At 38.8% G+C, this 16,488-nt stretch overlaps 1 protein-coding gene across 1 annotated transcript in view; it reads left to right on the forward strand.

The window, feature by feature from the left end:
• Positions 1-16,488, forward strand: part of CCT (RNA polymerase II transcription mediator) — a 153,843-nt gene that overhangs the window by 110,786 nt on the left and 26,569 nt on the right. The window contains 4 exon segments of the mRNA XM_089440468.1: positions 7,707-7,856; positions 7,980-8,327; positions 8,491-11,006; positions 14,300-16,487. Of these exon segments, the coding sequence (XP_089296594.1) occupies positions 7,707-7,856; positions 7,980-8,327; positions 8,491-11,006; positions 14,300-16,487 (5,202 nt within the window).

The following is a 16,488-nucleotide window of genomic DNA, read 5'->3' on the forward strand; positions in this document are numbered from 1 at the left end:
TCATGTGTTCTCTTGTTTTGACTTGTCTCCTGCATTTATCATCTATGTTCTTTCTTCAGTAACTAACAATGTAATAATGTCTTATGTAATTGCTAATGGAAATGAATTGAATTGAAATCGGGCTATATGGATCACTGAAGTCCAAAGCAAAGAACATGCTAACCTAAATTTAGCACTAATACATTCCACTGTAGATGAGATTATAAACATCAGTAAAGACACTCTTCCCGACATTAGAATTTGTCTACAACATGTACAAGAAACATTGAATTTTTGCAACTCGATTCGCAACTACAACAAGATGAACTACAACAACGTAGACATCATTTTGAACTTGTTTTTGTTCAGAACAATCCCCTTTTTCAGTTTGAAGTTGACTCCCATCAACAACTAGAATTTGATTAAATCAATGAGCCCATCTTAAGAGTAGTTTTACCTAAAGATGCAGAAGTTTAGGTTCCACTTCCCAAGTCCATCATCAGACCTTGGAAAGAGCTTGTCAGCAATAAACAAAGAACATGTCTTGGGTATGACAAGGATGTGTCCTTTCATATTCCAGACTATACGAAGCCAATCAAATATCAAAGTGTTGGGTTTCTTCATGGTAGTTCATCTTCGCTTGTTCCGAGATCTTGCCCCTCTTCCAAATCAACCATAGATTGTCAAATGCCAACATTGCGATAGAGTTGGCCATGTGAAAGATCATTGTTTTGATCTTCATTCGTGTGAGCATTGTGGTCAACACAATCATCATTCAAACAAATGCTTCAGAAACAGGCCTCTTGCAGGAACAAAGATTCATCTTGGATCGATTGCTTCTTGGCAATGGGCTTCAACAACCAAGAAGATATCTAAATCATACCACAAGATTTGTTCTCAAATATTGGAAAGTCTTGCAGCTGAGATCTCTTCATTTTCTCACTTGTATCTGACAGGGGGAATTGATGGTCATCTACAAGTTTCAAAGATAATTCAAGCGAGCTTGAGCCACAACTTGAACTTGCTGCCTCAACTTACATCCAGAGACAACTATACCCATATTCAGAGTTGTAGCCAAAGACAGAGAAACCCGTGAGGGTGGCTTTCCTTAAACAACTGCAGGTTGAGACATCCCTTTTCAGGCTCAGGTTCTCCCTTTTTTTCGCAAGTTGAGGACCTCCCTTTTCAAGGTTGATGGTCTCCCTCTTCATAGCACTAAGGAGCACTTCCTCTAGCAGAAGTCTTCAACTTCTTGCCAACTTTGGAAGAGTTATGGGAATCAACCAAACGTGGAAGAGTTCTCGGAATCACACTAAGCGTTCCAGGTTGAGACCCAAGGGTCTCCCTTTTCACAAAAATTGGGAGCACTTGCTCTAGCAGAAGACTTCAACTTCTAGCCAGATTTAAAAGAGTTCCAGGAACCAACACTAAGCGTTCTAGTGTTGGTGGTGATCCTTAAACCATTGCTGGTTGAGACCTTGAGTTCTCCCATCTTATGCCATCTTTTTAGGGAGCGCATTTTTGGTTGCCACTTTTGTATTATGTCTCTCTTCTTGGACTCGTATATACCCATTTAGATTTGGAGGGGGGGGGGGGTGTTGGACGCCTAATCCGCTAAGGGTTATGGTGTGTAAGTTGAATAGTCAAAGGGAATCCAAGAGACCTTGGAATATGAATCCAATGGTCATAACAATGCATTATAAATGTATATATTGTGAATAGTACATGACTCTTACGATTATTTTTCATATCTTGTTCGCATTCCATGTGTGTGTTTAACAACACATTATGTTGAGGAAGTGATTTTCTCAAGAGCAAGAGGGATGATTAGATTGAAGAAAGTGAGAAGAATTGCAATTTGGAATTTCCAGAGAAAATTTCAGGGAAGGCGAAGGTAGGTGTGAGAAAGGTCGGGTTAGTTAAGAAGAGGACTGAAATATCTAGACGATGAATTTCTCAAGTGCGAAAGTGCACCATACGAGGGAAATGAGAGGGGTCAAACCGCTGGTGAGGGAGGTTGAACTTTCCAAGGGTCGAGTTTCTTCGGCAGTGCCGATTTCCAAAGGCCAATTTTGTTAACTTATCCTAAAGCCATTTTTCTAAGCAAACATATCAGGTCTAGTTTCTTGTTGGAATTATCAACTCTTGCATGCAACAGAATATGAGAAAAGCAATCACGCACAATGCACTATTTATTTTTTCTCTTCTAGATCAGTTCATCATTAAAAATTGCATTTAGAAACTACAAGAGCTCCCTTATAGTGAAAATGGCTTTGAGAAATTAATAAAGTGAACAACAAACCTGAAAATGTCAGTTTGAACGAAAATTAAAGCAGTCTGCCCTCCAATCCATACAGATGTACATAAATTTGTACGATGGTATGAAATCCATATAGATCACTGTATGGTTGTTCTTTTCTTTGTTGTTGATTGGATGGCTTCTCCTTGCTGAACAACTGTTGAAATCCTCACCAACAACTAAAAATCAGATCTTTGATTTTCCCCTTCAATGATGTGATTGCTGAAATGGATGCTTTCTGTGTTTATGTCCTTTTCCCTCTTTGTCTTGTTGAAATATGTAACTTGGTTCGGTCTTCATAATGTCTTATGATTTTTGTATTTGATGTAAAAGAGAAAGAAAAGTTATTATTATTATTTTTAGCATGGTTTTCATGCTCTAGGTTGATTTGTTTTAGGTCAAGCACCCATTGTGTGCTTCTAGGAAGTTGTCAAAGAGTCATTGTAATGTGTAAAAGACCCTATTGGTCATTTTGTATCAGGTCAACAAAATTTATGTAAGTCATATTTGAGTCATAAAGTCCCTCCAAGAACAAGTCGGCCTAATTAGGGCTCTCTAGAAGCCTACTATATATAAGAGGTACTCGACCCCATTTGAAGATACATCAAAGGTATCTGGTCAAGGGAGAAAATCAAATTGGATTCAAGGAGAAAAACAAGAAAAGAAGGAGAACAAAAGAAGAAAACTGAAATTTGAAACACTGAATTTTTGGTCAAACCTCTCACACGTGTGAAAGAATTAGGGCAACTTTTTAGTTGCAGCAAGACCGAATTGCAGTCACATCAAGGAGTTGAATTTAGTGTCAAAGGGATAAAGTTTGCAAGTCGAGTTTCTAATGAGGAATAGGCAATTCAAGCGAAAGAGGGAAAAGGATACTTTCACCATCTTTTCCCAATCATGCAAGTTAAGGTTTTTGCACTAGAGGCCGAAAATTACAGACTTGAAGCAGTGGCGAAAAATCTGAAGTAAGGGCCGAAATATGAAGGTTGAAGCAAGTTTTACTTGGGTTGACTTTATGAAGGACAAGCTCATCAAACTAGAGAGGTTGACTTTGTCTTGGAGGGGTCTTTGTCTTGGGTCTTTAAATCTTGGAATTCATCATTTGAAGATTCTATAGGAAGAGAAAAATTCTTGTGGGTTTTCCTCTCAAGGGAGAGGTTTTGGCCTTGGCTAGCAGCCTATATCTTGTGTCCTCTTGTTCTATTTGATCTTCATAGTTCGGTAGCTGTTTGATGATAAGAACACTATAATAATCAAGTAAAGAAGAAGTTAACTACAAGTATATCAAATTGAAGTAAAGAACATCACAAGTAGTTCTCAAAGTAAAGAGAAATCACACTAATGTAGCTGCCCTAGATTTCTCAACATGTCTTTTGTAACTTTGACATGAGCGAGAAACCTAATATTCAACGGGTGAGATCTAATTGCAAGATCAATGGCTCTCTTTTAATCAAATTATTAAGTGACCCACTTAAGTCCCTTTATTAATTAAAAGTAACTTTAATTAAAAACGTTCACTTTATTATTTAATTATTAAAGTGAACTTCTGAAAAGCATAGGATACTTTTAATGACAACTTCGATAAGTAGACACCTTGATGGAAATCACTGTTTGAGCTACAAACACTAAAACTTCTGCTGAGCAAGGAAGGTATTATCCACCACTCAAGCTTGTCTAAGCTTGTCTCAAAGCTAGACAAACTTGCCCTTCACCAAGGGCTTGGTGAAAATGTCTGCCAACTACTCTATAGAAATATATTGGAGCTTGACTGCTCCTTGTTGAAAAATGTGTAAGTAGGTTCAGTCTTCATAAATATGAAATGTACTTTAGATTCAGCTAAATTGTAAAATGAAAGAAAATTATTATTATTAATTTTGGAACATGGGTTTCATGCTCAAGTTCTTTTATTTTACAGGTCAAGCATCCATTGAGTGCTTCTAGGGTTTGTCCTAGGTCAAGAAGTCAAAAGAGTCATTGTCATAAGATGAAGACCCCTTCGGGCACTTTGTAACTTGTAAAGAAAATTATTTTTGTCCTTGAAAGTTTCAAAATACCCTCCAAGATCAAGTCAACTTGGCAGCTAGCAAGTCGGCCTAATTTGCGAAGCTACGTCCATCTTTGAGAAGCCTATATAAAGGAGGAAACTCGACCTGCTTGGAGCACATTCATATATCACTCATTCAAGCCAAGAAAGAAGAAGGCAACGAAGGAAGATGACGAAGAAGACTTGGTTTTGGGCTAATTCTCTCTTGCATGTGCGAAGGAAGGATAGGGTTTTTGCAGCAGATCTAGGGTTTTCCTCTACAAGTTAGATCTTGGAGAAGAGAAGGCAAGAAGGTCAAGTGAAGGTCACAAGAAGCCATCATCAAGATCCAGAAGTCAGAGAAAGCCAAGCGAAGGTTTAAGGAAGTCCTAGGATGCTAAAAGAAGCTTACACGTGTGGCAGCAACAACTGCAAGTGGGCCGAAAATTTCAGATCTGCAGTGGAGGTGGAAATTCCGTAGCTAGAGGTCGAAGTTGTGTTACTAGAAGAGATTTGACTGGGTTTGACTTGGACAAGGAAAGCACATCATCAAAAAAGGTTGGACTTGGTCTTGGAGGGTACTGGTCTTGGTCTAAAGGTCTTGGAATTCGTCAATTCAAGAATCTATAAGGAAGAGAATACATTTTCGGGTTTTCCTCTCAAGTGGAGAGTTTTTGGCCCCGCCTTGCAGCTTATATTCAATGTTCTTGTTCTTCTTGTTTTTGGTAGATGACACACAAAACATAGTAATAATAAGTGTCTGTGTAGGTAATAATTAAGATAAGTAAAAAGACATCACAAGCACTTATTAAAGAAATAGAAATCACTGTAATCATTGCCCTTAAGATTTCTCAACATGTTTTCAGAGCTAAGGTTGGCTAGGGGCATCATGAAGATCTCTACAACATTGAAAAAGTTTCTCAAGAGGTGTTCAGAGGTAGCAAGCCATCTAAAGAAAGGCATCAAAGAAGTATGGAATCTCCTATTTACTCCAAAGAAAGAAGTAACCAAGACAAAAGATGAAGGACTCTTATCAACACTCATAGGCACATTTGAAGATGAAAGCATTTGGGTGATCGACACTGGAGCATCAAGGCATATGACTTGTCATCACAAGCAACTAAAGACACTATCAAAAGGAAGGTCTTCTTATTCCATAGAACTTGGAGATAATAAGAACTATCCCGTGTGGGGAATAGGATCAACCTCGATAGAGCTAGAGAATGGGTGCAACATTCATCTCAACAACATACCATTTGTTCTAGGTTTGCATAAGAAACTAATCTCAATTTTAAGTTTAGAAGATAAAGGTGATAGAGTGGCTTTCATTGATGGAAAAGTTGTAATATGGGTTGAAAACTCATGCATAGAAAATGCTAGAGTAATTTGGATTCATGAAGGAAGACTTTACAGGTTGCTATCTCCTCCTGCTCAGGCTTTAGTTCACACTGAAATCAGCCCATGTGAACTTTGGCGTAGATTCAGTGGTCTCCATTTCAAAATCCTTCCAACCCTAAATTCAATAGTAGATGGAATCCTCAAATTGAAAGAAGATCACGAAGGAGTGTGCATGGGATGTGCATTGGGTGAGAACACCAAAAGACCATTTGGAAGTAGTGCTTCACTTTCAAAAGAAATCTTGGATCTTATTCATTTTGATGTCTGTCGTTTTATGACTCCTAAATCTCTTGGAGGTGATCTATATTATGTCACATTTATAGATGACCATTCAAGAAAAACTTGGGTTTACTTAATAAAATCCAAGGATGAAGTATTTACCAAATTTCAAGAATTCAAAGCTGAAGTAGAGAACCTTACAGAAAGAAGAATCAAGATATTAAGATCAGACAATGGAGGAGAATACAGATATAAGGAAATCATTGCTTTCTGTAAGGAGTATGGGATTAAGAGGGAGCTGATAGTCCCATATAATCCTGAACAACATGGAGTTTCAGAATGAAAGAATGGATCCATTGAGGAAAGTGTAAAAACAATGTTACATGATCAAGATTTACCGAAATTTCTGTGGGGTGAAGCTACAAAGACAACTGTATACATACAAAATCGAAGTCCCCACAGGGCACCGGGTAACAAAACTCCTGAAGATGTGTTCACTGGGAAGAAACCAACCATTTTCAATCTTGTCTACTCATTATCATGCTTTGTGTATTCACTGCTCAACTCTAATGAGTACGAGTTTCATTCCTATTGCTGTCCTTCAGATTTTTGCCTACTACATTTTCATGTCATTATCTATCATTTTTCTTCGTCCTCCTTTTCTTTCATGTGTAGTCATTTTCATGCATCATGAATTTTTTTGTTCAACTCAATTATGAATGTTGAGTTTCATTCTTGTTACCTCCCGAAAAAGGTGCAATGCATCAAGCAAAAGTCGATTGTAGGGTCATGTCACATTATCAAAAGGTGCCAGCTCATCATCAAATCTCCTAATTCGGTTCAAACAATTGCACCATCATAATCATGTGCGATGTTTGATCATAAGTGTAACATCATCCATCATTATCATGATGTCAGTAAGGGGAAGGTCTCCATGCTCTGCAAAAGGGTGCACTACAATCATCTAATGCGAGAATGGGGATGTATTTTTATTTTCCACTTTTTAATGGTGATGATTGGGATAGTTCCTTTCGTCTCAAGCTTATATTTTAAGAAAACCCTATTTTGAAAAGGATTTGGGAAGGAGAGGGCTATACATCATTGATCAATTTATCGTTAAGAGGGAATCCTTCAAGGCTCCATAATGCCATAATATTCATATCTTCTCCTCCAGTGTTTAGACAACAAAGTGTAAAATGTTCTTTTCTGCCATTTGTCAAGGAGTTTAACCTTGAACTTTCCCCAGTCTTTGTCACTGGTATCTTCTCTAGAAGGATGGAGCAATCACCTTTTGATATGCAGCTATGGAAGCCACAAAATATATCCAAATGCTTATATTCATTGTATATTCGGTTTTTCTCATTACTGATGCTTCTTTTGTACTTTTTGGAAACTAGTTAGTCACATGGAAACAATTTATTTTACATATTATTAGAGTTCACTTGCTGCAATATGTATTTGTATTTGTTATTTTGCAAGAAATTAAGCTAGTCGATGAGCTAAACTCAATAGTATATTAAGTTTAGATTTTTAATGTTTAAAATTGATTATGTAGGGTCTGTGTCAATCCTTAGCAGTCTTATGTAGATTCATTTGTATGCTTGTGTTGATTACTGTAATATAGGAAGCCTTTTCAGGAAAAAATCAATAGTTTATTACTATATATTATCTGAAATTTTCTACTTCATAAATTCTGTGCAAAGGTCAAGCAATATAGGCAGGCAACAGTTTGTGAGGTCTTTGATACACTAAATATTGTTTTTCTACTGGTTTGTTCATATTTGACAGGATCTTTCACAACCACATAAGGGATTGCGTTCTTTAGCTGAACATGCTCCACATGGATATAGGAAGAAAACACTTTTTGAAGCACTTATTAAGCACAATGTTCCACTGTTACGGGCAACATGGTTCATTAAAATTACATATCTTCATCAGGTTCTTATCACTTCTGTTTCAGAGAATAGAGTTTTTAGCAGATACGATGGTCTCCACCATCTTTTACTTTTTCTGTGAAGAAAGTCGTGATTTTTTCTGAGCATATCTTGTGTTATGTTACAGGTTCGTCCTCTGTCAGTTGGAATTTCTGCAGGAGGCCAAGACAAGACACAGGCAAAACGTGTGGAGTTGTGGACAAAGGATGTTATAGACTATCTCCAATGCATTCTAGATGAATCTTGTCAAAATGATGGCACTGTTTCAACACTATACAATAGAGAGAGCCCACAAATGCTCTTGGGTGTCTCTGGTCAGCATCAAGGAGTTGACTCTTCCCAAACAGCTACTGACAGTGAGGAGCCTTCCTTGTATACTAAATGGTGTTATATGGTGCGAATCCTACATTGGCATTATGCAGAAGGGTTACTACAACGTCCTCAAGTCATTGATTGGGTTCTTTCTCAGTTACAGGTTTTTATTTTTATATTTTTTTTTGAAGGTTTTCTAGTTTTTCGTCCTCCCTTCTGTCAAAATCATGAGAGTTAAGTGCAAAAAATTGTCTTTCTGTAGTTTCCATAATGTGTATGTGCAATGTATCTGATAAAATCATAAATGTTTTTTTTATTATTTGCAGAAAAAGGAGTCGCTGGAAGCACTAGAGTTGCTTCTTCCCATTGTATTTGAATTTATTGATAGCATTGCACTTTCGCAATCAAATGTACGGATGTTTGTTGACATAAGTGTCCGTCGGTTAAGGGAACTGTCTCCTGCTGGTCCTGTCCCAGACTCAAAGGACCATCCTCGTGAAGCATCCATTGTTATTTTTTTGTCTGAGTTACTTTGCTACTTGATTGTTGTTGTACCAGATACTTTTGTTTCTCTTGATTGCTTCCCTTTACCATCTTGTGTCTGTCCATCTGTTTTGAAAAGACACATTTCTTCTTTGATGGCAACTCGAGATGTGGAAAAGGATTCAGATGTGGATATTTCAAACAAAATGGATATGAATAGTTCCATTGAAAGGCAGGTTACTGACCGTGAGTTGTCTATAGCAGACTTGGTATCCTCCATTCAGAAACGAGCTGCTAATCTTTCAAAAGCTGTCAATCCTGTGCTTCTTCGCAACAATCAGGGCAAAGTTGTGCAGGCCCTGGATAAAGCTCTGATATCAGGAGATGTGATAAGTGCTTATCATTGTGTTTTTGAAGAGTCTTTCACTGGGGAAAATATTCCAGATGGTTGGCTGTCTGAAATTAGTCCTTGCATAAGATCAAGCTTGAGATTTATGGGTGCACTAGAAGCTTCAGAAGTTTATGCTGTATTTTTCCTTTGTGAGTGGGCAACATGTGATTTCAGAAGTTGCCGAGTCTCTCTGCCTGTAGGTGGAAAAATTACTGGCAAAAGGGACTTCTCCCGTGTTTATATGGCAGTTTCAGTCATGAAAATAAAGTTGGAAGCAATTCGAAAGAAGTTACTTTCTGACAAAGGAGATGTGTCTGGCAGTGGTGTTGTATCTGATGGTCCAAATACATGTTTAGATGACGAATTTACAAGCAGGGATGCAATGCCAAAGGTTGAGATGTTAAGAAATATATCACAAAATTCTCAGAATGAGTTCTTTACTGGATGTCCATATCCCTCTGTTGCTTTTCAGGGTCAGAGCCCTCTACATGATGCTGTTGTTGCTTGGCTTGATCAACATGAATTGCAAAAGGGTGAAGGATTCAAGCATCTTCAAGTGCTTCTCTTGGAACTCATACGTTCTGGTGTCTTTCAGCCCCATGTTTATGCCAGGCAACTGATAATCAGTGGAATAATGGACAAAAGAGAAAACAATGTGGATATTGATAGATCCAATCGGCACAGGAGCATCCTAGAGCAGCTGCCAGCCCCATCTGTATTCCATGTTCTAGAAGATGTTAAAACTGAATCAGATCCTATGTTTTTTGAATTGATCAGAATCTACTCTAATGAACGCCGTTTTGCACTCCATGGGTTTTTAGACAGGAAGATCAAGCATCTGGGAAATGAAGGAGAACACCGGAAGTCAGGACAAAATCTAATAGTGAGTGGTATAGCCAATAACCTGGATGGGGATGCTTCTTCCACCTTTGAGAAGAAGCGAAAGTCAGAAGCAGCTAATGATATAGAATTCAGAAATAATAAACGTGAAAAGCGGAAGATGCAGCAGGTTGCTGAACTTAAACATGCAATCTCGCAAATTTTGCACTTTCCTGAATCTTTTGTGGCATCCAGTGGGAAATCATCAGTTATGAGGTCAGGTTTAGTTCAAGGAAAAGTCAAGAGACCATTGGGACTACTAGTAGGTAAAGCTGACAAAGGAGATGGAACACCTGGCTGTGAGGAATGTGGGAGAAGCAAGAGGCAAAGGATAACTGAGGAGAAGGGTTTGTTTTTGAAGTCACCCACATTTATTCCATTAGATGATGAAGAAACTTGGTGGGTCAGAAAGGGACCTAAAGCATCTGATGCAGTCAAAGTTGAACAGCCATTGAAACCAGCAAAGCAAACAGCAAGAGGGAGGCAAAAAACTGTTAGGAAAACACAAAGCTTGGCACAGCTGGCTGCTTCTAGGATTGAGAATAGCCAAGGTGCGTCATCCAGTCACATATGTGATAGTAAGGTAAATTGTCCACATCATAAACCTAGCCAAGGAGGAGAAGCCTCATCTCGAATAAAAGATGGGAACAAAGTGCAACATGCAAGTGATTTGTATGGAATAGGGAAAGCAATGAAAAGGTTACGGTTGGTTGAGCAATGGTCAATTGCCAGCTGGATGCGCAGTGCTGTGAAGCAACTCATTGAAGGGAGAGAAAAAGTTTCAATCAAGCATTGTCAATCTTCAGGCCAGGCTGCATCTGTAGGAACACTTTCAACTGCATCTGATGAGCGAGGAGCTGTACGGTGGCATTTAACTGAAGATGAGATGGCGGTTATTTTATATATCTTGGATATTTCGATGGACATGCGGTCAGTAGTGAATTTTTTACTTTGGCTTGTTCCAAAGGCTGCTGTTCCTGTTGCGAGTCTTCCTAGTCATGGTGGAAGAAGTATACCTGTTCCTTCTGGGAATAAAGAAGGGGATGCTTGTGAAGTAGGGGAGGGTCTTATCTTGTCATGCCTTCAGAGGTATAAACTTAATTCTAGAGTTTTGTTTTAATGTTGCATTCTTGTTGAAATGATAATGCGCTCCATATAACTGCTGTAGAAACTGTGTTTGGGATGCTTCAATCTCACATTCAGTGTCAATTGGATTCACATCTAGTCATGTTTGGAACTATACGTTGAATAAGAACCATAAAGTGTCATATAAAAGAACCATGCGGAAATATTTAGTGGGCAAAATAGATTAATGCCTTGGTAGCTTTATGAAAGTTCAGAAAGCTGAGTTAAGTTCTAATGCTGGGGAGAGTTGGCATTTCTTGGATTACTGGGGGTTTGGAATAACATGTTCTAACCTTGTTAGGGCTTTTATGGTGTTATTTTCTACCTGCTTTATTGGGTTTTTCCTGCAGGAATGCATTAAATTTTGAGTTGAATCCATTGAGCATTGCTCTGCAGGGAAGGGAAATTTATGTTCAGGCTTGGGGCTGTTTATCCTTGCTGCTGCACGGGAATGCTAACATTGCACCCGTGCAGCTCTCTGAAACATATATTCTGTCTCATTCCTTATAATTGGTTAAGTAAACTCCCCTGATGGGGTAAACCAGGAAATTTTTACACTGATGATTATTACTGCAGTTTTGAGTCTTGACATACCACAAGTGACTTGTGCCTTTTGATGCATTGCAGTATGTACATGAGATCATTGCGGATGCTGGATTTTTACTGTAGTCATTCGTAGATTGCTTACAACCAGTGTGAAAAGATCTAGCAAGTAGCCCGTGTGAGAAATTATGTGCTAAACCCTCCACTGTGGGCAGTGTAGTTTGATGATTTAGATGTCTCATCCATGGTCTCAATGTGTTTTTATTAGTGAATAATATCAACACGATGAATGTTGAAATCTTCACCAGCCCAAAATAAGTTGAACAGAATTCTGTTTTCACTGACAATGACTTCTTTAGCAGTAAACTAAATAGGAACATGATCTATAAGAACCTTGAATGCTAAAGCTTGATAATTTTCATAAACATCATTATTGATGTGTTATACATTTCCCAACTTTCACGGCCTCAATATGATCATCATTATCGCAATGGTTATAGTGGTTGGTTGGATTCTTTCATTTACGTTCTGTGGCAGCTGTGTTGTTCTTACCCTTTCAAGTTCTTCTTTTCTTCCTTGTAATTGCCTTTCTGGTCTTTCTTTCTGGAACCACTTGATTGTCGTTTTTTGTTGTCCATCTCTAGATATTGTGCTTGCTTGCACACAAGCTCTATCAGTGGTATTAGGTTTAAAGAGCATCACTCGCTTTTTTAAATAACTGTGGAGAGAAGTCACATACTTGAGGAATATCACCAGGCTCTTGAGAGATATTCCAAATAGGATGGCTTATTTTCTCTTGCACAGTCTTGCAGTGCTTGTATTGGAAGTAGTGTCAACAGAACTATTGGTCCGCTTTGTAACCAAAAGGGGAAAACTGGGACTAGGTGAGGGTTTTAAACACCTAGCACTTAGTTATGGTTCAATCAGCTTCCAATTGAGTGGTCTGTGGATAGCTTACCCACCAAAGTTCGTCATGGTTCTCTAACTCCTATGGGGCAATCGATAACGTCCGCTTTTTTCCTATGCTATGCGCAACATACTTCCATCTCTGGCAACTATTGATTCAACTTCAAGGCATTGATATCAGCAAGATAGGGCTTGATGTCCACTTTCACCTCCACTTAAGTAGAGACTGGGATGTTCTGATGTTAGAATTTGCTTAGAGTTGTCAAACTCCCCAAAAAGGTCAGGCACTTGTACTTGACAGCTTGTTTCTTTGTGCTGATTCTTGGATCATGCAATATCCTAAGAAAACCCCCCAAAATACCGGGTTGATAACTATATGATTTGTGAGCTTCATTGGATTTAACTAGACAGATTGTCACAACAGATCTTAAATGCTACTGAAAAATATAATGAGATTATTCCCTATTATGAAATGTCTACTTAATGTAATATCATAAGCATAACACCAAAAATAGTAAAATGAGCGGAGAATGTAAGACAGGAGCTACAACAATAAAAGAGCACACCATAAATACAAGGAACAAAAAATGTACCCTGGGAAACCCATGGTGGTAAAACGCATAAAGAAGATGAAGAGTGTGTCTTGCTCTTTTCTTCTCAGATATAAAATGTAGGATGCAAAGAAAGATGGACTCACTATGGAGTGACAGTGGGTACTGTGCCCCTGATTGCTGCTACATGGTTTACTACTTACTCCGTTATTCCTAAAACTCAAACTCCTTTCCTCTGCCCATATATGGAATATTAAAATTGATTCAATAGGAATGCAACCACTTTTTTTCCTTGCGGTTTAGTGTATGACATCATGATATTTGTCTAGTGTCACTGTTAGATAGGGTTAGGATTTTTGCATGCCACAACTTCGGTTACTGTTAGGATTTGGACCCTCTGGAATGTTATTGAATTTCCACACAGCTGCACATTTGTGAGTGACGGAGAATGACATGTCGTCCACTTGGTATTGTGGTGGTCAAGCCTATGCCAGCTTGTAGTAGGCCTAACATTCTTGTACAGAATCTGACCGAATTGCTCTTCGGACCGGTTTCACGAGCTCTAATCGATGAAGTAGTATCTGCACCTAAAATGAGCTAGACAAGTTAATGGCTTGAATTTTCTTCTCCAGAATGTTTCAAAACAGAAGAAAAATTATATAGTAATCTAATTTGGATTAACCGGCTATAGAATCATTTTGAAAAGAATAGAGAACATGCATGCTTTAAATGGTTTTACATCTTGAAAAACTGACGTTTTGGCATGTACTTAAATAAGAGTGAGACTGGATGAGTTATAGTGGTCTCTACCTGACAATTTGACACAATACATCAGTGTCTTAGCAAGAATCACCTGCACATCTTCTATAACTCTCTCATTGTGCTTCAGTCAAATTTGCCATCTTCTTTAAACCTTCCCTTGCTGAAATATATCATCTTGAGCATCCGACTATTTAGATCAGACAATAATCTGATTAATCGTTTCCAAATGCCATTTGTTTCTATACTACTATATTTGTATTAGTTAGACATTATCATTGCTTTTATCTTCAGATCATATGTGTTTAAGAGCTATCTGATGTACTTAGCTTGGCTTATTGTAAAGGTTGATTGTTTGTAGCAAATTTCTTTTCACATTTATCATATACACTTTTTTCAGTACAAAGTTGGTTAGCTTCAAGTGATCCTGAATTTGCGTCCACAAAACTGATTAAATAGCTGGCCCTTCAAAAATGTCTAACAAATTGTCTTTTCCAGGTATGAGAATTTTCTCAGGGCTGCAAATCTTCTTCCAGAAGCCCTATCAGTTGTTATGAATCGGGCTGCAGTTGTTATGGCTGCTATACCAGGTGGAAGATCTGCCTGCCCAGCTATAGTTTATGTTCGAAATTTACTCAAAAAATATGGTGGACTGTCAAGTGTGATTGGTTGGGAGAAATTTTTTAAAGTATCTTCCGACCAGAGACTAATTGCTGAATTGGAGGCTTATAAAACGAGTGAAGGTGAATCAACATTTGGGTTGGTAGGGGTGTCTGGTACTGGTAGTGCTGAAGATTGTGATGAACAGCTGCGGCAAAGATTAAGTGGAAGGTTACCAAGAATAGCTCCAAACTTGAAAGAAACGGTTCAGAGACATATTAATAAAGCGGTAAACCAGATCTTCAGCAAAGAAAGAGAACATTTAGTTTCTATGTTGAATTACAGGACTGAGAAATGGGACGATGGGTATCAGATGGCCCAGCATACTATATTTGATCTGATTGAGCTGATTCGAACAAACCATCAAGGTGATGCATCTATAGTGGTGGCTGGTACTGTTGCAACAGTTGTTGGGAGTGTAGGGCCAGCTGTTGTGAGTATGCTTGATTCTGCTCCAAACAATGCCTATCCTGGTTCGCCTTCTCTTTCAAAGTTGTCTTCGATTAAATGTGCTCGTCGAGTTGTACAAATTCATATCTATTGTCTTCGGTTGCTCAAGGAGGCCATGGGTGAGTGCCAAAACCGTATTGTGGAAATTACCCTTGCTACAGAAGCATCATCTGCTATTGCTGCTGCCTTTGCCCCTGGAAAGGCACCTCGTAGTCAGTTCCAGCTTTCTCCAGAGACACCGGATCCTAGTTCAACTATGGCAAATGAGATACTAAGCAACTCTACTAAAGGATATTTGGGAAAGGCCACAAAAACTGCAGCAGCTGTTGCAGCATTGGTTGTGGGGGCAGTTGTTCATGGAATTTCAAGTCTAGAAAGAATGGTGGCACTCCTGAGGATTAGGGACGGTCTGGAAGCTTCACAATTTTTTAAGAACAGCCGTTCCGTTTCCAATGGTCTTTCTCGTGTAGGCGGAGCAGGCAATTCTTTGAAAGCTGATAGTTCAATTGAAGTATACTTGTATTGGTTTAGTGTTCTCATTAGCAGTTGCAAAACAGTGTCTGATGGTCTAGTGGCCAATCTTCTGGGTGAATCAAATGTATTGGCACTTGCTCGAATGCAGCATATGCTACCTCTGAACAGCATTTTGCCCCCAACTTATTCAATATTTTCCATGGTTGTTTGGATGCATAATTTTTCATGTATAAATATGGGATACCGTGAAGATACTCAACTTCAACAGGCATTGTTATCAGCTGTAGCTGAAGCTATTAAGCATGAGCCAATTCGAGATGTTTGCTTGCGAGATACTCATGCTTTGTACCATCACCTTGCTTGTGATCCAATTCTTTCTGGATTTGCAGCCACACTGGAAATGCAGGGGTTGGATATACATTCGAAATTGAAGGCCCTTTTACCTCTTCCTGGGCGATTATTCTTACATGCAATTCTTGATTCTCAGCTGCCACCATCTGTTTCTTTACAGTATGAAGGAAATTGGATTCATGGACATGGAGATCTCAAGGGTACTGTTGCAGATGGAAAATTTTTGGTAGACCAACTCGTCGATGTTCTGGATAATCTACAGCCTGCAAAACTTCACTGGCAATGGGTTGAGCTTAGGTTGCTTCTCAATGAACAAGTTCTCATCGAGAAGATTGGGAACCAGCATATTTCTGCAGTTGATGCGTTGCAAGCTTTTACACTGGGTGTTGATCAGCTGTCTGAATCTGAAAAAACCTTTACAGAAATTGTTCTTACTAGATTACTTGTTAGGCCTGATGCTGCTGCTCTGTACTCAGAAGTTGTGCATATGCTGGGGATTTCATTAGAGGATTATCTAATATTACATGTCAAGTGGGTTCTTGATGGGGTTCTAGGACGAAAGTCTCTTAGGCAGTCACTTGATAGCATGGCTCATCAAGGAGGTTTCTCTGTTAAAAGTTCCCACATGAGTCCCTGGGGTTGGTCATCTTCACAGCGTGTAACTGAAGTGAACAAGAAAAAGACTGAAGCCACATCTCCTGAGGAAGGGGAAGTCGCAGAGGAAGGTTTAGACTGTAAGAAGGATAAGACCA

Source organism: Pinus tabuliformis, chromosome 9 (genome assembly GCF_031772625.1).
Source record: "Pinus tabuliformis cultivar Carrire ecotype Pingquan chromosome 9, CPIR1, whole genome shotgun sequence".
Classification (NCBI taxonomy): domain Eukaryota; kingdom Viridiplantae; phylum Streptophyta; class Pinopsida; order Pinales; family Pinaceae; genus Pinus; species Pinus tabuliformis.